Below are 21,697 nucleotides of genomic sequence, written 5' to 3'. Positions count from 1 at the left end.
GTTGCATTTTAATCCAGAGCTGTCTGAACCCAAGGCTTATATATCTGGCAGTATGCATGGGACTTTAGACCCAGAGTTTGGAGTTAGATTACCTAAATTTTGTACCTTGTTTAGAAAATTACTAATATTTATGATGATTTAAAGAAACTATGTTGAACCCTTGCAAAAGTGCCTGTCACTCTGTTAGTACGCCAAAATATTACCATTATTATTATATCCTAGGCTTTAAGGCTTTCCAGGACCTGAAAGAGTTAATTGACTTCTAAAGCCTCTACATTTTTTTTTTCTCTTCCCCTTCAATAGCTTTTCTGTAGGAAACTTGAACAAGAAATGGTGCTGGTCCTATATTCTGTATGGATAGGTTGATTTGTCCTGCATAACTGACCACCCGGGCCTGCAAATACACAGGCAGGCTAAGGAATATTGTTTGTGGGACTCATGCTGTGTAAATAAACTTGGGAGTGTGGTTGTTTGAAATATATTTGAAATATATCTGGTCTCCAGGTCAGAGCTGAACCTTCCTTTCTGGATGCCAAGAGTTACAAATCTTGTCTCATAATGATGAGGGAGCAGGAGGCTGGCTGAGGACAAAGCAAGAGCTGGCGCCTTGCACCCCCCCTTCATCCGCTCCCCTCCATATGTGTAGCATTCCTCAGGCACCCCTGACTGCCATAAAATGATAAATAGTTAACTTGCTGAGATCACAATCCTGCAAGACAGGAGTCTCCCTTGGTTTGCAAATGTCCTTGAGATTACAACAAAGAAGTAACCTTATCAATAGCCCAATTTCCAAAGACACAGAACTCAGTTCCTCAAGCCCTAATGTCACCCTCCCCTCCATGAAAAACCGAAGGAGGTGGAGGTAGAAGGAAAAGTAAATAAAGTTAAATTTCATCTAAACCTAAATCTCATTAACAAGGATGCTTGATAGCAGGAATGTAACATTCCACCAGACTCCCAATTGTCTTTACTTGATAGCAACTAAGCCTTCAATATCCTGATAGTATTCTTTGCCCCAATAGCCCTTCTGAACACCCCTTTGTCCTCACTTACCCAACTCCTGTGTATATAACCAACCACCCCTCACAACCCGGGGCAGCAGCTCTTCCTGCCCACGGGCTCTGTCCCCGTGCTTTAATAAACCACCATTTTGCACCAAAGATGTCTCAAGAATTCTTTCTTGGTCATCGGCTCCGGACCTCAGCCCACCAAACCTCACCTAGGTTCTAGAACTTCATCAATACCCCCTCCTGCTCTAGGCTGGGCTGGCCTGCCAGAATAGAATACAGGAGGGAAGGAAGGTACACATAGCCAGGGTTCCCTGAAATTATAGAAACATGGTAACATGGAAATGCAGCTCACTACAAAATGCATGTTAATGAACAAATGTGTAATTTCAAACCTTGTTATTTGCCCTCTAAATACAGCCCTGATGGGGATGGTCAGTGGGAAGTCTCACCTGAAGGAAGGACACACTGCCCAGGCCTCTAAGTTGGGACTCTGGCTTGGCTGTCTCCACGGACTTCTCCAGCTGATGAGGTTGGATGTTGAAAGTACCCATCCGATTTGATGTCACTTTGCCTTATTCTTATTTATTGCCTACAATTACCTTCATTTATGTGTAGATTCCTTTCCTCTTCTGTTTCTGTTAGGATTCTGTGATAATAACAATTTTCTTTTCTTTTTGAAACTGAAACACAACTGTTATGAATCTTTTGTTCAGAAGAACCTCATTCTGCCTACAAGGCAGATTTTGTCTAAAAAGGGACTTCAGTGTAGTTTCCATAGGAATTCAAGACCATATTGGCCTGCAGCCTCACAGTGAGAACTCATCTTTTTGAGCAATCACTTTGCAAGACAACTCAAAACCTCAAGTCCAGGTATAGTTACTCATTTTATAGGGTATGAGTGGAATTGTTGCAATTTTTGTCTATTTGTTTACCTTTGAAGGAAAGGTAGAGAAACCAAACTGCCTTTATGAATGTTTGGAAAAAATATATAACACATCAAGAGTAAATCAGTTTGTGAATGGTTTTGGTTTTATGCTAAACACACACACACACACACACACACACACACACACCCCTCCTTTCTTTCTCTGACCTCATTTCCTGTATTTACAGCATGAATGAATCATAAAGCACCATGACTACACAATAAAGAAACAGTGGTAGCATGTCCTGCCAGCAGTTCTCAACTCCTGTGCTCTCTGCCCTAGCCACCTGATGAGAGGGTAGCTCATTTAAATGACCCTCGCATTTGCATTATACTGCAAGTGCATTTTCCTTTTCAGTATGTTGTCCCAGAATCTCCTGAAAAACAGCACACCAGTTTGTACTGATGAAATAAATTAACCATTCATGCTCTTCCTTCTCTCTCTCTGTTTTTGTTTTTGTTGTTTTTCTATTTTGGCTTAAGAATTAAAATAGTCCTCTTTTCCCTAACAATTTTTCACTAAAATCTACTCTGGACATTGATGAAGTTCTAGAACCCAGGTGAGGTTCGGTGGGCTGAGGTCCGGAGCCGATGACCAAGAGACATCTTTGGTGCAAAATGGTGGTTTATTAGAGCACGGGGACAGGACCCGTGGGCAGGAACAGCTCCTGCTCTGGGTTGAGAGGGATGGCAGGTTGAGTACCCTGCGGTTGGGGGAAGGTGAGGGGAAGGGAGGTTTCAACGGAGTTTTCATATGCTAAAGAGGGCCTACAAAGGTGCCGGGATATCTGAGGCCTTGCGGCTTGATCAGTGTTGTCTTTTGGCCAGCCATTCACATTTCTGCTATCAAGCATCTTTGTTAGTGAGATTTAGGTTTAGAAGAGATTTAACTACATTTATATTCCCTTCTACCTCAGCCGCCCTCAGTGTTTATGGTGGGGAGGGAGACAGCAGGGCTTGAGGAACTGAGTTATTTGCCTCTGGCTATTGATTTGTAAACCAAGGGAGACTCCTGTCTTGCAGGATTGTGATCTCTGCAAGTTAACTATTTGTTTCTCTCTAATGGCAGTCAGGGCTGCCTGAGGAATGTCACACACTTTACCAAGGGGAGTGGGTGGGGATGGGGTGCAAGGTGCCAGCTTTTGATTTGTCTTCAGCCAGCCTCTTGCTCCCTCATCAGACATAACTCATTTTTAGATATTATTATTCCTGTTATCCCTCTTTCCCTGTGTAAGCCCACATAAGGCAGTTAAAACAGTTAGTTTAAAAAAAAAATCTTGCTCCCTTCTATTGTGCCAGACACTGCACAGGGCACTGAGCGTTCAGAAAGGAATTATATCTACTTCCTGCCCTAAAGGAGCTTACACTTCAGGAAAAGCAGTTGCCATCTCTTAGGTAGCTTAATACCATGGGATCATGAAATTGGTCCTCTTTAAGCATTTTAGAGATACGTGGACCCAGAAGAACACATTATCAGAATGTTTTGCTTTTAATTCAGGAGATAAGCATAAACCCAATGTAATAACATAAGGTTTTCATAAATCGAGTCAGTATCATTATAACAAGATAAGCTAGAAATAGTCAAGGTTTTTGCTTGACTAAATATTTTTCTATTTTTTAATAATAAACAGTTTTTTTCAGACTCAGACCAGAAGTCTGTGGTTCTTGAAGACTTCTCTGTACTTGTCAATTTTCTTCATGTCTTTTTGGACTGTTTCCATAGCCTCACAAGCTGCTTTTTCTTCTAATAATGGCTCTTGGCCTATTCCTTCCTCTTCTCCTCCAGGGTGGCTATTATTGCCTGGTGCTTCCAGGCAACCTCATGAGCCAGGTGGCCCTGGTAAGCAAACGTTTCTGTAGGTTTCAGATGCACAACCTTGAGGGCAGCAGAAACCACCATTCACTTTTTATTGTCATAGGGTAGTGAAAGACCCGCGGATCCCCTTACCCAAGAATCCAACACTGCCACTGGATGCAAACAGCAAGAGGTTTATTGTCACGCAGGTATCGGCGGGTGGTCGGCAGCTCCAGCTAACCGAGCACACCGACCGGAGTGAAGCAGGGTCTTTTATAGGAAGGTACAAACAAGTTTTGGGTGGGGCGCAACTGATTGGTGGACAGTTTGAACTTTTGAAAAAGGCATACTTGGAGTTTGCAGGTTGGCTCCAGGGACCCGCGCGCGCGAAGAGAGCGGCGGGGAGGGGGGAATAAGCTGATTGGTTATGAGGGCCCGCGCGCGCGAAAGGAGAGGTGGGGAAGGGGAACAAGAAGGGGGAAGGGAGGAATGCCATCATGGCGTCTCTATTATTTCTATAAGCCACGCGGCTAGAGAAAGGTAAGAGAGCAATTCACACAATTGATAACCTAATTTCATACCTAAAAGCCAGCGGTTTACAGAAAAGCAAACAAGCAGTTAGTTATCCTATCTACTAGGGGAGGGGTCTATCTAGGAGAGGGGTCTTTCATTCCCCCCTTTTTCTTTATCATGGATAGAATCTTATATCCATTCATCTTGTTCCTGCTCTAAGCTTGTCCGGGACTCTGATCGTTTTAAAAGTTGGTATTGTTGTGTTAGTACCATAGTCTGAATTACGGACAAGCGGTCTTTAGTGAATTGGACAAGTCTATTAATAATGCAAGGGCCAACTGACAGAATTAGTAATAAGATAATGAGGGGCCCCGTAAGGGTGGATATTAAGGTTGTAAACCAAGGGGAACGGGTGAACCATCGTTCAAACCAGCCCTGTTGGGATTCAGAGTCCCTTTTTCTTTGGGCTAATCTTTCCCTTAGCTTGTCCATTGTTTCTCTAACCATCCCGGTATGGTCGGCATAAAAGCAGCATTCTTCTTTTAAGGCTGCACATAATCCTCCTTCTTTCAGAAATAAGAGGTCTAGTCCTCTCCTGTTTTGTAGTACAACTTCTGATAAGGAAGTTAAGGATTTTTCTAAGGCTGTGATTGATTTTTCTATGGCCTCAAGGTCAGCGTTCATAGCAACTTGTAACTGTCTGAGCTGATTACCTTGGATTAAAGCAGAAGCTCCTGTTCCAATACCTGCTGTTATTCCTCCAATGCCCAACAGTAAAGCAATAGTCATAGTTATGGGCTCCCTCTGGTATCGAGACCTATGCTTCTGCTCGAAGAAGTCAAGGACAAATCTCGAACTGTGGTAAGTTACCTTGGGCCAAAGTTGCACTAATATACAATAATCAGCAGCAACATTTAAAATTTGGGCAGAGACACAAGGGGTCAAGCCGGTGCTGCAAGCCCAATATGTCCCGTTAGGTGCTGCTAGATAATTACTACCAGGAGGGATATTCCGGATGGTGGTGTTACATAGTGCCTGATGGGAAGCGGGCATGGGGCCTAAGCATAGTCCCTGGCCAGATACTTCAGAAAGGGTGAGTTTATGCCCCTGGGAGTTGCAAGCAGGTGGGGGGCTTAAGTGGTTGGTGTAATTGGCAACGATGGCTATCCCCTCGTAATAGGGGGGACTTGAAACCAGACAAAGCCAACAGTCTTCAGTAAATTCAGGATTGGAATAATTGAGGGCCGTATATGTTCCTAAAATTAAATTGAAAAGCCGGTCCCCAGTTCCAACAAGCGGAGTCTCTGCTCTACCGACTGAGCTAGCAGCGGGGGGTGCAGAGGGTGTGGAAGTCCCTTTATAGGTTTCTAATTCATGCTTAGAGGCGGGGCCTTCGGAGGCGTGGGTTGGATGGGGAAGTATGGGAGGTTGGCGGGCGGGACCTGGTGGAGCTGAAGGGCGCCGGGGGTTGGAGGGTTTCTGGTCTACCAGAACAGAATTTGGCCCTATGGGGTAAGTTTGGGGATTTTCTATAGAAAGTTTTATAGTGAACGTTAGACCGTCGTCATAACGTTCTTTGTAGAATCTGAGGCCCCATGTATATCCCCTCGCCCAGTTAAGCTGTCTTTTTCCTGAATCAGTAAAGACTATTTTGAGTGGGTGACACCAGTTATCTTTACAGGCTGGGTTCTGTGTCCATCTGGGGCGGCTCCTGGCGTGAGAATAATTCGCCGTCACGGTTATGTAGTCCCAGCCTGAGGTGGGTTTCCAATAAGTGTCACCCGTAGTTTCGCAGCCCCAAGTGCGACAATAAAAGTGGGCTGCCCCACTACATGAGGTCCATTCCCTGGGTCTGTGAAACCCGGGGCATACATAGAAAGTAAGTGTGCTTAACATACTTCGCTGACTCCAGCCCCCACAGCCTCCCCAAGGATCTAACCCGAGTCGCCCCGGGGGGGATGGTTGTGAAGGGGGCTTCCGTAGGTTGAAGTAGTTTTCTATGTCCCAGTTAGCTGGAGCTCCCATGGCTAGTTTACAGATGTCAGGGTACAAGTTAGGCCACCAAGTGTAGGGAGTGGCTGTGTGTGTTATGTTCCAGACTACTAGGCCTGCACGACTAATGACTTGCCAAGTTAATTGTTTGGGGAAATGTGGACTGGTACCTCCAAAGGAAAGGAAAGTGTGAACAAGGAGGAGGACTAGCGGCGCATGAGTCTTATCTTTAGTGGATTTGAGGATCGTCGGATGGTCCATTCTGAGTCCCGAAGGGGTTCCGTCTGTTCCTCCGGACGCGCGGCTTTCACGTGGGAGGCGTGGATCCAGGCTGCAATCCCGTCAACCTTCAGTGCTGTGGGTGTCGTCAGGAGCACTGTATGGGGTCCCTTCCAACGGGGTTCAAGGTTTTCCGCCCGATGTCTGCGAACCCAGAGGGTGTCCCCTATCTTATAGGGGTGTGGCCGCAGTGGGACGTCGAGTCTCTCCTTGTAGGCGGCTGCCAGGGGTCTCCAGATTTCCTGCTGCACCAGCTGCAGAGCTTGCAGGTGGGCCTGTATAGAGGGGGAGGGGGCATGAGCGGAGATATCGGGGGCAAAGAATGTGACAGCGGGGGGTGGAGCACCATAGAGAATCTCAAAGGGAGTCAGGCCATGAGGCCCTGGGGTGTTCCTAGCCCGATAGAGTGCTAGAGGTAGGAGTGATACCCAATCTTTAGAGCCAGTTTCAAGCAGTAATTTGGTCAAAACCTCCTTGATGGTTCTATTCATTCTCTCTACCTGCCCTGAACTCTGGGGTCTATAAGCACAATGTAGTTTCCAATCAATCCCCAGCAGCTTGGCCACCGACTGACTTACCTGGGAGACAAAGGCAGGCCCGTTGTCGGACCCTAGCACCTCAGGCATACCATACCTTGGGAAGATTTCTTCTAATAGTTTCTTAGCAACCATGGTAGCTGTCTCCTTTTTGGTAGGAAAAGCTTCCGTCCATCCTGAAAAGGTGTCTAGAAATACTAAGAGATACTTATATCCATACATGCCGGGTTTAATCTCGGTAAAGTCAACTTCCCAGTGTGTGCCAGGTCGCCGTCCGCGTGCCCGGACACCTGGTCCAATAACAGTCTTTCCAGGATTGACTTGAGCACAGGCTCTACAATTAGCAGCTGCTTGATGAAGAAGAAAATTTTGTTTGGGGAAATGGTTTTCTAAGTTGGCCCTTTCCATGAGGGCCTTCATTTTGCTTGCACTCAGGTGGGTTAGCCGATGTAGGTGAGTTATTAGCTCCTTTGCCATTTTTATGGGCATTACAGCTTTCCCTTTATATTCCCATCGATTGAGGGCTGGATTGTAGTCAGCTCCCAGTTTTTGTACATAGTCCAAATCGGCCTCCTCATAATTCCAAGTGGTGGCATTATCTATGTCTTCTGTCTCAGTAAGTATTGTGACAGTTAGCAATTGGGGTCCCAGGGCTGCCTGTTTAGCCATCGTATCAGCCAGGCGGTTTCCCCTTGCCTCAGGGGTCTCCCCTTTCTGGTGGCCAGGACAGTGCATTATGCTCAGCTTTTTGGGAAGGAATAAGGCTTTTAATAAGGCTAATATCTCGGCTTTATTCTTGATTTCTTTGCCATCTGAGGTGAGCAGTCCCCTCCTTCTATAGATCTCTCCATGGACATGGGCAGTGGCAAAAGCATATCTGCTGTCGGTATAGACATTAAGGCTCTTACCTTCTGCCAGTTGGAGGGCCTGGGTCAAAGCTATCAGCTCTGCCCGTTGTGCTGATGTACCTTCTGGCAGCGCGCTGGCCCATACAAGCTGAGAGTCAGTCGTGATGGCCGCCCCTGCCCGTCGCTTTCCATCTTGTAGATAGCTGCTGCCATCTGTGTACCAGGTCAGGTCTGCATCCTTGATAGGCTGATCAGTCAGGTCGGGCCGTGTCCCTTGAGTCTCAGCAAGGATCTGGTGACAGTCATGTAATGGCGGCATCTCTCCAGGAGTGGGCAGCAAGGTTGCAGGGTTAAGAGTCACTATAGGCCCGAACTGGATTCTGTCCGTGTCCAGGAGGAGGGACTGGTAATGAGTCAGGCGGGCGTTTGACAGCCAGCGGTCCGGTGGTTGTCTGATTAAAGACTCCACTGTATGTGGAGCTAGTATGGTTAGGGGCTGCCCCAGTGTCAGTTTGGTGGCGTCTTTGATAAGGACTGCAATTGCCGCAATCATCTTTAGGCATGGTGGCCAGCCAGCCGCTACGGGGTCTAATTTCTTAGAGAGGTAGGCGACGGGGCGTCTCCAAGGCCCGAGTCTTTGGGTCAAGACCCCTTTAGCGAAGCCTTGTTTTTCATCAACAAAGAGGTCAAAGGGCTTCGTTATGTCTGGCAGGCCTAATGCCGGAGATTTAAGAAGCGCTCGTTTGATATGATAGAACGCCTGTTGCTGTTGCTCAGTCCAAACAAAAGGAGTATCTTGTTTAGTCAATGGATATAAAGGGGCCGCTATCTCTGCGAATCCCGGGATCCATAGTCTGCAAAAGCCCGCTGTTCCTAGGAACTCCCGCAATTGCCTATGGTTTTGAGGCGCAGGAATGTTAGAAATAGTTTCTTTCCTTGCAGCCGTTAGCCACCGTTGTCCATCATATAGTTCATAGCCCAGGTAGGTGACCCTAACCTGACAAATCTGGGCCTTCTTGGCAGATGCCCTATACCCCAATTGGCCTAGGGTCGTTAAGAGATCCCCAGTACCTGTCCGGCAGTCTTCTTCGTTGGTGGCTGCCAGCAGGATGTCATCGACGTATTGAAGCAGGATCAGGGAGGGGTGCCTTACCCGAAAGTCGGCCAAGTCCTGGTGAAGAGCCTCGTCGAACAGCGTTGGGCTGTTCTTGAACCCTTGCGGTAACCGAGTCCAGGTCAGCTGACCTGGTATTCCCAAGTCTGGGTCCCTCCATTCAAAGGCGAAGAGAGGCTGGCTCTGCAGACTCAGTCTTAAACAGAAGAAAGCATCCTTGAGGTCCAAGACGGTGTACCAGGAATGGGTTGGAGGCAGGGTGCTAAGTAAGTTATAAGGGTTGGGCACCGTAGGGTGGATGTCTTCTACCCTCTTATTGACCTCCCTGAGGTCCTGAACTGGCCGGTAATCATTGGTGCCGGGTTTCTTGACGGGCAACAGAGGGGTGTTCCAAGGAGACCGGCATGGGGTCAAAATACCCTGGTCTAGTAACCGCCGTATGTGTGGCTTGATGCCCTGATGGGCCTCGTTGGACATGGGGTACTGTTTAACATTGACAGGAACGGCGGTTGCTTTTAACTGTATGTGAATGGGGGGCTGCTGGATAGCCAATCCCATTCCTCCTGTTTCTGCCCAGGCATCCGGGTAAGATGTGAGCCAGGACTCTATGTCCCTCTGAGGTTGAGAGGGCTTCTCGTGTAGTCTATATTCCTCTTCCAATTGTAGGGTGAGGACATGTAGAGGAGTCCCATTAGGGCCGGTTACGGTGGCCCCTTGTGGTTCAAAATGGATATGGGCTTTGAGTTTGGTTAATAAGTCTCTACCCAGAAGTGGGTATGGGCAATCGGGGACATGAAGAAATGAATGAGAAACTTTACCTGAGGCCAGGTGTACTTTCCTGTCCGTAGTCCAGCGATATTGCTTCCCTCCAGTGGCTCCTTGAACCCAGGCCATCCGGTTGCTGAGTGGCCCCGGGTTCTTGGTCAAAACGGAGTGTTGAGCCCCTGTATCTACTAGGAAGGTGATTGGTTGCCCCCCGACGGTTAGGGTTACCCGGGGTTCAGGGGGGGGCTCCTGACCCTGACGCCCCTAGTCTTCATCTAAAGCCATAAGTTTTGTGACTTGCTTAGCGTTCTTCTTAGGATTCCTCGGGCAGTTCTTGGCCCAATGTCCTCTCTCCTTGCAATAGGCACATTGGTCCCGTTCTATCCGGAGCCTCCTTATCTCTCCCTCCCTATTTGGCCTTCCTATCTCTAAGCCCTGACTGCCTTGCACTGCGGCGGCCAAGATTTTACTAAGTTCCTTGGTTCGCTTACGCTCACGCTTCTCTTCCTTCTCTTCAGCTTCCTTCCTTAGTTTCTCTTCTTTTTCTTCCTGCAACTTCCTAAGTCGTTCCTCCTTCTCTTCCTGAGTTTCTCGTTTATTAAAAATCTTTTCTGCCTCCTTTAATAAATCCTGCAAGGAGAAATCTTGTAGGTTCTCCAAACGCTGCAACTTGTTCCTAATATCTGGAGCCGACTGCCAAATAAATATCATGGAGACATTTCCTCTCTGTTCATCACTATTTGGGTCAAAAGGCGTATACCTGCGGTAAGCTTCCTTAAGCCTTTCTAGGAAGGCGGTTGGAGATTCCTCCTTTCCTTGAGTCACCTGTCTTACCTGGGCCAAATTAGTGGGGCGTCGCCCTGCATTATGGAGGTCTGCTATAAGTAACTGGCGGTAAAGACGTAGGTGGGTCCTACCTGCAGCTGTATTGAAGTCCCAGTCAGGGCGAGTCAGAGGGAAAGTTTCGTCTATCACGTTAGGAAGTTGTGTGGGCCTTCCGTCATCCCCTGGGACATTCTTTCTGGCCTCTAAAAGACCCTCTGTCTCTCCTCTGTGGTGAGAAGAGCCTGCAAGAGCTGCTGGCAATCGTCCCAAGTAGGCTGATGTGTAACTAAGATAGATTCAATTAAGGCGGTTAGGGCCATAGGGTCCTGTGAGAAAGAAGGGTTATGAGACTTCCAGTTATATAGGTCAGATGCAGAGAAGGGCCAATATTGGAGGCTCCCTGGTTCCCTCCCTTGGCGCAAGGGAAAGAGCTTAGAAGTCTCCCCTTGTTCTGGTCTCTGCCGGCCTCTAACTCTGCCGGCGATTGGAGATGGATGATCTGATTCCCCCATGGGGCCAGATGCCGGCCTAGGAGGATGATAAGGAGGGTCCTCGGTTAGGAGGTCTATCAAAGGGGATTCCTCGGGAGGGAGGACCTGCCTGGGGCGTCGCAGAGAGGAATCGTTGTTGGACGAGGGAGATTCAGTAGGGACTATAGAGTAAAGGTTGGAAGAGGTGGGTGGTTTGGAGGGGTCAGTGGGAGTTTGTCTGGGGCGTGGAGTCGGTATCGGTGGGGCGGAGCGAGCTGGGTGAGGGGTTGGAGGCGGCGGGGGCGGCGCCGAAGGGCTTAAGGGAGGGCAAGGGGGAACAAAGGGAGAGACCCACGAAGGGGGCTCTTTGACCAGGCTTTCCCAGACTACGATGTACGGTGTTTGGTCTCGATGTCCCTGTTCGAAGATTTGCCCTTTGACCTGCAAGATAATATTGATGTTAAAAGTTCCTTCTGCAGGCCATTCAACCTTGAAGGTGGGCCATTCAGAGGTGCAGAGAGCCTGCCATTTACTCTTCTTAATCTCCACTGATAAGTTGTTGGCTCGGATCCGAACATCTTTCCAGTGACCTAGAGTGAGGCTCAGAGGGGTTGTGAGAGTCTGCCCCATTTTAGACTCAAAGAAAACACCAAGGACAATGAACAGCACGCACAAAACAATCAACAAAAAGGTCGCTGCGCGGTTTCGGTATGCTACCGAAAGCAAGGTTTCCACCGGCCCAGAGGAGCCTCGAGATCTCCCTGCGGTGGACAAATTCCGTCCAGGGCCGAGGGGTTCCTCTGGAACGGACAAACGAATATATCCCTCGGACAAATGAGGGGCTCCAAAAAATTGGGCCCCTCGACACCCTGGAGCGTCCCCCAGGGTTGGCAGGGGAGAAGTCCGAGCTCGTCAGCTCCTTCTCAAGCTGCCTACAAATACAATCCAACAACGCACGCTGTTGTACAAACACTATACCGCTACCCGCAGTATAGGTCAAACAGAGGCCTCACAAGACTAGAGACAAACGAGAACACGAGACAAACGAGAACATGAGACAGGAGACAAGAATGCTGGCCAGCTTACCTCCCGGTGGGAGTCAGTTGGATCCGTGGGCAGGAGTCCGACGATCTCGGTGGGACCTCCAAATGAAAGACCCGCGGATCCCCTTACCCAAGAATCCAACACTGCCACTGGATGCAAACAGCAAGAGGTTTATTGTCACGCAGGTACCGGCGGGTGGTCGGCAGCTCCAGCTAACCGAGCACACCGACCGGAGTGAAGCAGGGTCTTTTATAGGAAGGTACAAACAAGTTTTGGGTGGGGCGCAACTGATTGGTGGACAGTTTGAACTTTTGAAAAAGGCATACTTGGAGTTTGCAGGTTGGCTCCAGGGACCCGCGCGCGCGAAGAGAGCGGCGGGGAGGGGGGAATAAGCTGATTGGTTATGAGGGCCCGCGCGCGCGAAAGGAGAGGTGGGGAAGGGGAACAAGAAGGGGGAAGGGAGGAATGCCATCATGGCGTCTCTATTATTTCTATAAGCCACGCGGCTAGAGAAAGGTAAGAGAGCAATTCACACAATTGATAAACTAATTTCATACCTAAAAGCCAGCGGTTTACAGAAAAGCAAACAAGCAGTTAGTTATCCTATCTATCTACTAGGGGAGGGGTCTATCTAGGAGAGGGGTCTTTCAGTAGCAGTATCCCAACAAACACCTTGAGGTGGTTCAGGAAAGCCTGACCTTACTTGGTCTTGTGCGGCAGCATGCCTTGCACTGTCTGGCAAAATATGTGGTTATGTGCTTGGAAGTATAAGCAATTCTTATTCCATGCCAGTGCAATGGTTTCACTTATCTCAAAGAAGAGAGTGAAAGAGAATGATATGCTATTCCCACATAATCCAAAGCAGATATTTTTGTTTAAAGATAGCTAGTTTGTATGACTATGAGCCAAACCAACAGTCACTAGGTCATCAGGAAAATCAAATGAACAATCTTTACAGCTGGTTCTGGATAAAAATATAAATTATGTCACAGTGACTTCTGACACAGCGTATCTTATCATTTTTTTGAAAGAAGGGTAGGAAATTTTTATTTTATACATCTTATTAACCATACTGCCTGATTTTCAATAGCCTTTTATACTTTATTTTTTTAATTTTTATTTAAATTACATGTAGTTAACATACAGTGTAATATTAGTTTCAGGTGTGCAATATAGTGATCCAACACTTCCATACAATACCTGGTGCTTATCACAAGTGCATTCCTTAATCCCCATCACCTACTTAACTCATCTACCACCCACCTCTTATCTATTAAAATATTTGTTAAACTTATTTTTCTTATCTCTTAGCTATCAAGTGCTTTCCTGTTACACTTACTGCTCTTCTATTCCAGAAAAAGAAACATCATATATACTAAAGATTACCAATAAAGAAGTTCTATATATTGAGTACTTTTAGTATCCTCCTAGAAATAATTTGATTTCAAAAGAAGACTTTTGAGAAGGTATAATGTTTAACATTGTGTTTTTCATACCACATCATGCAGCTGGCCATTTTCCCCTTAAGTTAGTTCTGTAATCTTATCAGCCCTGGCTTCTGACCAACAGTTGTTTAGGAAGAAAATCTCTGGGCTTCTGGAACACAAAGCACCTCTGGACCCTAGTGAGCCAGGCTCACCTAGGATACAAATGAGTTGGTGGTTATAAGTCCCCCTTTACTTACTACTGCCTCATAGAAGCACACCATACATATGATGGTCATGTCGAATAAGGACCTGGCCATATCAAAGGAGTCTGAAACATAGTCTCTGCCTTTCATCCCATTACCTTTGGGAGAGGCCATATCAAAACTCAAAGATCTATTGACATATAACCAACTGGCATTCAAACTTTCAAGTTTTTTTTTTAAATTCAAATCTATAGTAATAAATATATGTTATATCTTAAATCTTTTTTTAATTTAATTTAATTTTTTCAGTGTTCCAAAATGCATTGTTTATGCACCACACCTAGTTCTCCATGCAATATATGCCCTCCACAATACTCATCACCAGGCTCAACACCCCCCCACCCCCCAAAACCCTCCATATGTCTTTCAGGGTCCAGTCTCTCATGGTTTGTCTCCCCCTCTGATTTTCCCCAACTCACTTTTCCTCTCCATCTCCCAATGTCCTCCGTGTAATTCCTTATGTTCCACAAATAAGTGAAACCATATGATAATTGATTCTGCTTGACTTATTTCACTCAGCATAATCTCTTCCAGTACTGTTCATGCTGATACAAAAGTTGGGTATTCATCCTTTCTGATGGAGGCATAATACTCCATTGTATATATGGACCATATCTTCTTTATCCATTCATCTGTTGAAAGGCATCTTGATTCTTTCCACAGTTTGGCAATTGTGGCCTTAAAAAAGCAAAAGATCTTAAAGGGCAACTGGTAGAATCAGATGGTCATGGACATGGGCCAAAGCCCATGGACCCAGTCCATGGGCCACCGCCCAGGACCACCGTGCCAGCAAGGGTAGAGAGTCAGAGCCTCCAGTTCCTGGTCCTGGAGCCCCCAGGGTTGTGTGGCTTGAGGCCACCCATTATCACCCCGCTTTTGGCATGGGGGTGCAGGGACAGGCAGGCACTTTGGGCGACCCCTGAGATGGTGGGTGGTTAGGGACGTGCACTGCCTGTGGGAGGTTGCACAGGTCAGTGGAGTTTGCAGAGGAGGAGGCTATGTGTACTGGACCACTCAAAGGGGAGCAGACTGAGGCTTCTCTCTGAGACAGAGGTCTGGATGCAGTCTGCTTTCCACTAAACCTCCAAACAGACACAAAAATCTGCCAAAGATCCAAAACCTCCAGAGAACAAAGCTTGAAAAACCAGTTTCCACAGAGCCCAGCCCCTTGATAGGAGGCAGGAGGACCCAACCCACAGCAAGACTGACTGAAAAAACAATGCAGCAGTCCCCCCCTCCAGAAAGCCAGCCAAAAGAACAGAAGGCCAACCACCACAGGGTCCCCATAAAAATATAAAATCCCAATATCAGGGGAAAACAATATATTAAGCTCCCGGTATTGGCCTAGAACCTGTTATATATCATAGATACATTTTTTTTTTAATTTGTTCTCACTATTCTTGTTCTTTTTAATTTTTTAGTCTACTTAATATTAAAGCTATAGGTTTAATACAACATATTCCATAATAACCTTTTAACTTGAACTGTTTTTCATACATATACCTGTATTTTTCTTTTTTCTTTTCTATTTTATTTGTTTATATATACATATAGATATAAACTTCAAGATAATCCTCTTTCCCTATTGAATACTACCCCTATATATAAACCAGTTTTAATCTCCCTTTAGTTCTGGAAAGTTGAGTCATTTAACAAAGATATCAAGTACACCCAGGAAGAATCAAAATAACTTTCCTCGCCCATATTGAGGATTTATAACCACCCTCCCATCATTTTCTTCTGTTAGTGTTTCTGTGTATTTGTCTTTGTTCTGGTATTATATAAATCTCATCCTTGAGGTTCATTTTGGCTGGGTTCTATGTCTTAGTAAGACATATGAATATCAGAAAGTAGGAGATAAACTATGCAAAAGTTTAAGACCTGCCACATTAGTAAGGCTTCTAGGAGTCCTCTGGTCTTGGATATATTGGAATATTTCTTTCCAAAACAAGAGACAAGTTGCTTCACATTTTACCACTCACCACACACACACACACACACACACACACACACACACACACAAATAAGCATAGTGCTTGGTGGATCTTTTTGGTTTGGGAGGCAAAATAAAAGAGTTATGCTGCTCTGACAGATCCACTGGTAATCTAAAGCTTCTGATTTTAACTGGGTTCTAGAAATCAATGGGCTCTCCATCCATTCCAGGCTATAGTGCAGTATGTTACACTACTAAGGCTTTATGAACTAGAGGTCCCAAAGGTATGGGAAGTTTCTGCAGCAGAAAGAGAGCCTCTTCCAGACCACAAAGGGAAGATAATAGCACAGAACACTTTGGTTGAGGAGAAAGGTCTTACCTTACCTATTCACCATTTAAAAAACAGTTCCTGGTTTAAGAATGGACCTTAGAAGAGATTGTATTGCTCATCATGAACTGATGATGATTCACATACCCATAAATTTGGATGTATACAGCAGTATATCACAATAAAATGGAAGTAAGCAGATCTAGAAGGTAAAATAAACATTAGGAGAAGATTATTCAGTAATCATGCTCCATGGTATGTAGCCAAATGAATTGAAAAGATGTCCATGTGAAAACTTGCACATGAATGTTTATAGCAGCTTTAATCATAATTGCTAAAACTTTTAAACAATCAGAATGCCCTTCAGTAAATGGATGGATAAATAAACTGTGGTATATCAAGAAAATGGAACATTATTTAGCACTAAAAAGAAATGAATGACCAAGCCACAAAAAGACAGGGAAGAAACTTAATATACATATTACTAAGTGAAAAAAGCCAATCTGAAAATTCTATATACTATATGATTCCAACTATATGGCATATGGAAACAGCAAAACTATGGGGACAGTAATCAGTGGTTGTCAGGGGTTGAGGGAAAAGGAGAAATAGGCAGCGCACAGAGTATTTCTAGGTCAATGAAACTATTTTTATAAAATTATAATGGTGGATACATGTTATTATACATTTGTCCAAACCCACAGACTATACAATACCAAGTGTACTCTAATGTAAACTATGGGTTATAATAATCTACCAATGTAAATTCATCAGTTGTTACAAATTTACCACTCTGGTGCTGGATGTTGAGAGTAGGGGAGGCTATGCATATGGGGGGAATGTGTGAACATTTGTTCTTTCTACTCAATTTTGCTATGAACCTAAAATTCTCTATAAATAAAGTCTATTAAAATTATGAGCAGATATTTCAGATTCTCAAAGTACCTGGTTGTACTGCTTTACCATTTCTCTCTCAAACACACCCATTAGCTTATGAGGAGTTCCTTATGAATAGTTAATGAGGAGGAAAAAACATAGACCTGATTTATAGATGGATTTCCATGGTATGTAAATACCACCTAGAAGAAATGGCTGTGAAAATCGCTGAAGGGAAAGTCTTCCAGTAGGCGGAATATTTGGTAGTATATTGACTTTGCACATCAGTGGAAATAAAGATGGCCTGAAGTATCTACATAAATTTATGAGAAAAGCCTAATGGATTGGTTAGGGATTTAGAAAGACCAGAATTGTGAAATCAGTGACAAGAAAGTCTGGGAGTGGGGAGGCATTTGGACAGACCTCTTCAAATGAGCTAAGAGTATGAAGGCATTCATACCTTATCAAATACCAACCAGGGGGCATCCATGTCAGGGGAGATTCTCAATAATCACATGGACAAGAGGACCTGCTCTTTTGGTTAGTCAGCCTCTTTCCCCAGTCACACATGATTATTCAATAGACTGATGTACAAAGTATACATGGTGACAGGGGTAGATTCAATGTGTAGGTTCAATAATATAGTTTTTCCATTGCCAGAGCTGGTTTGGCTACCACCAATTCTAAGTGCCCAGCCTGCTCATGGCAGAAGCCAATGTTGACCTCCTAATATGGTATCATTTCTAACAGACCAGCAGGCTATCTGGCGTCAGATTAATATAATTGAGCCCCTCTTCTTATGGAGGAGGCAACACTTTGTCCTTGATGGTATAGATACATATTCTGGATATGGATTTTCTTTTTCTGCCTGGAAATATTTTACCAGCTCCACTGTTCATGGACTTATAGTATGCCTTTATTAATCACCATGGTATCCCACATGATATTATCTCCAACCAGGGAATACATTTTATAGCAATGGTTTTATACCTACAGAATTCACTGGTTTATTATGTGTCTCATGTGGTCTGCTAAAGATTCATTTGTTATGAAAAATAGGAGAAACAATATGCAATTTTGGTATGTTGTCCTAAAATGTGCAATATATGCCTTAAATCAGTGGTCAGTAAATAGTGCAATTTCTCCCATAGCCAGGAACTAGGTTGTGGGTGGGAGAGGACCATCCTGTTATTAAATATCATAATATTCTTGAAGAATTTTTGCTTCAATTCCCATAGTCTTGGGCATGGTAGGTATGGAAATCCGAGTGCACAAGGGAAGAATTCCCACTAGGAAATAAGTTCATAGGTATGATGGGTGGGAAGTAGAAACTACCTCATGACTGTTTTTGACTTGTTCATGCCACTAAACCAGAAGACAAGACAAAGAAGGAAATCACTGTATTGGACTAGGCAGTTGATTCTAAATTTAGGGAAGAATTGGTTTTTTGCTAGAAGCTGGGACTGAGAGGTTTTGCTTAAGATCCAGGGACTTCACAGTTTGGCAAGGGAATAACAAGAGGCACTCTCTTAATACCGCCTTGCCCACTGTCATCATGAACTGAAAACTGCTGCAACCCAGTAAGTGAAGAACCACAGGACTCAGATCCTTCAGGAATAAAGATTTGTTACACTCAACAAGGTAAAGAGTCTCATCCATTTAGTTGTTGGTAGAGGGCAAGGGGAGCATAAAATGAAAGAGAAAAGGCAGCCATAGTTAACAGTTTAGTTTCATGAATAGTTACACAGGAGAAAAATGTAACACTATGCTTTGTGTTTCTTCCCCCACTACCTCCACCACTATTTTAATGAATAATGTCAATAGTGGCTAATATTTTAGATAATCAAAGTGTATAATCAAAGAGTGTAATCAAAGTGACATCACCCTGCAAGGATGTAGACATGAAATTTTCACTCAGAAGGACAAACATAGATGTTGAGCTACAAAAGGGGTGGGCAGTAAGGTATCTTATTTGCCCCTGAAGCTCTACTCTCCACTGCCCTTTAACTGGCTCTGTGCTCAGGGAGCTGACTTACATGGGCTTTATCAATGAGATCCCATGACTTCTGATTCCCAGTTGAGTTCAGGTAATGAGGAACCAGGATAGGAGATCAGAAGAAAGGAGGGAAGTAAGATCAGGGTATTTGTTCCCTGAATAATCAACTCAGGCTGACTGTGACCATGCTCAGCTCAAGGTGGTTTCCTCTACACAACTCTAGCTCTAGTCCCTTCAGGCCTAGAAGTGGCTAATTGTTACTAGCCCTAGTTTATTGCAGTACCCCATGTGGTTCTTCTACATCTTCTAGGCAGTGTAGCCTACTGTTTATGGCTGAGTGGGTATGAGCCATCACATGCATATATGGACATATATTGGGGGTAATCAAACTTTGTCCTGTTAGCTGATTGCACTCATCTTTAGAATTGATTGTTAAAGATTTATGCAATTTTATAAAGAACTATTGAGCTTATATTGGATTCTTAAATCTAGAAATTTTGGGCATCAGACAGGAGCAGTGACTAATGGCCATAATATGTCTTTTTAAAAGTTTCAAAATTTGGGATCATATTTATTCTTTTGTTTTTATCTTGTTCTTGTGTACCAAAATATTGAGGTTATTTTCAGTTATACTAGGTCATGAATTTTATTCACCGGTTTCCCTCTTGTTCATTTGTGAAAGATGTAATGAGGTTTTAACTATGATTCTTCACTTTCTATTAAGTTTGTTGTACTGGTAAAATCGTTATCCGAGTGAAAATGTTATAATAAAGGAAAACACGTTCTTATCTCGGAAACTCTAGATAAACTAATCCTGGGAAGTTTGAGATAAGGAGAAACTCTAGATAAACTAATCCTGTGAAGTTTGAGATAAGGATAAGGGATATAGCTTAAAAACAAAATTAGGTAAACTAATTGAATAAAGATTAGAATGTGGAGTAGATGGGTTGAAAATGAGATAGACTGATAACTAAATACTTAAGTCAGTGTCTGGTTTTGTAGTACCATACTGTTTTGATCATTACAGCTTTGTAATATAACTTGAAGTCTGGAATTGTGATGCCCCCAGCCTTGCTTGCTTTGCTTTTTCATGGTTGCTTTGGCTATTCAAGGTCATTTGTGTTTCCATACAAATTTTAGGATTATTTGTTCAAGCTCTGTGAAAAATGCTATTGCTATTTTGATAAGGATTCCATTAAGTGTGTAGATTGCTTGGGTATTATATTTTAATGATATTTATTCTTCTGATGCCTTAGCATGGAATGTCTTTCCATTTCTTTGTGTCTTCTTCAATTTCTTTCATCAGTGTTTTACAGTATTCAGAGTGCAGGTATTTTACTTCTTTGGCTAGGTTTATTCCTAGGTAGCTAATGGGTTTTGGTGCAATAGTAAATGAGATTGTTCCCTTAATTTTTCTTTCTGCTGTTTCATTATTGACATGTAGAAATGCAATAGATTTTCATACATTGATTTTGTGTTCTGCTACTTAACTGAATTCATATATCTGTCCTAGCAGTTTTTTTTGTGGAGTCTTTCAGGTTTTCTGTTTATAGTATTAGGTCACCTGAATGCAGTGAGAGTTTTACTACTTCTTCACCAATTTGGATGCCATTTTTTCCTTTTAGTTATCTGACTGCTGAACATATGGCTTCCAGTACTATGCTACATAACAGTAGTGACAGTGCACATCCTTGTCTTGTTCCTGACCTTGGAAGAAAAGATTTCATTTTTTCCCCATTTAGGGTGATATTAGTTGTGGGTTTTTCCTATATGGCCTTGATAATATTGAGGCATGCTCCCTCTAACTGTACTTTTTTGAGGGTTTTGTCATGAATGGATACTTTATTTTGTCAAATTCTTTTTCTGCACCTATTGAAGGGATCACATGGTTTTTATCATTTACTAATGTGATGTCTCACATTGTTTTGTGAATATTGAACCACACTTGCAACCCAAGAATAAATCTTACCTGATCATGATGAATGATTTTTCTTTCTTTTTTTTTTTTTAAGATTTTATTTATTTATTTGACAGACAGAGATCACAAGTAGGCAGAGAGGCAGACAGAGAGAGAGGAAGGGAAGCAGGCTCCCTGCTGAGCAGAGAGCCTGACGTGGGACTCGATCCCAGGACCCTGAGATCATGACCTGAGCCGCAGGCAGAGGCTTTAACCCACTGAGCCACCCAGGTGCCCGATGAATGATTTTTCTAATGTATTGTTGGATTTGGCTTACTAGCATTTTATTGAGGGTCTTTGTAGCCATATTCATCAGGGGTATTGGCCTGTGGTTCTCTTTATTAGTGGAGTTCTTATCTGATTTTGTTATCAGAGTATTGCTGTCCTTATAGAATGGATTTGGATGATTTTCTTCCTTTACTATTTTTTTAAATAGTTTGAGAGGAGTAAGTTTTAACTCTAAGTGTTTGGTAGAATTTTCCTATGACGCCATCTGGTCCTGGACTTTCGTTTGTAGGAAGATTTTTGATTACTGATTCAGTATTTTTGCTGGTTATGGGTCTGTTCAGATTTTCTACTTCTTCCTGTTTCAGTTTTGGTCACTTATATATTTCTAGGAATTTATCCATTTCTTCTAGGTTGTCCAATTTGTTGGACATAATGTTCCATAATATTCTCTTACAGTTGTTTGTATTTTTGTGGTCTTGGTTGTTAGTCCTCCTCTCTCATTTGTGATTTTCTTTCTTTTTTTTTTTTTTCTTGATAAGTCTGGGTAAAAGATTATCAATTTTATTTTTTTTT

At 43.9% G+C, this 21,697-nt stretch overlaps 1 protein-coding gene and 1 pseudogene across 1 annotated transcript; both read right to left on the bottom strand.

The window, feature by feature from the left end:
- Positions 1-3,578: 3,578 nt before the first annotated feature.
- On the bottom strand, positions 3,579-13,839 carry LOC131821001 (putative ribosomal protein uL13-like; annotated as a pseudogene).
- LOC131822088 (uncharacterized) lies at positions 6,418-11,702 on the bottom strand. Its single transcript, XM_059158478.1, is given in 2 exon segments — positions 6,418-10,814; positions 10,817-11,702. Coding segments are annotated over 2 exon segments (5,259 nt in total). The 3' UTR covers positions 6,418-6,441.
- Positions 13,840-21,697: the final 7,858 nt, after the last annotated feature.

This window comes from Mustela lutreola, chromosome X, assembly GCF_030435805.1.
Source record: "Mustela lutreola isolate mMusLut2 chromosome X, mMusLut2.pri, whole genome shotgun sequence".
Classification (NCBI taxonomy): Eukaryota; Metazoa; Chordata; class Mammalia; order Carnivora; family Mustelidae; genus Mustela; species Mustela lutreola.
The sequence above is the reverse complement of the archived record's forward strand: the minus strand, read 5'-3'. Positions and strand labels throughout refer to the sequence as shown.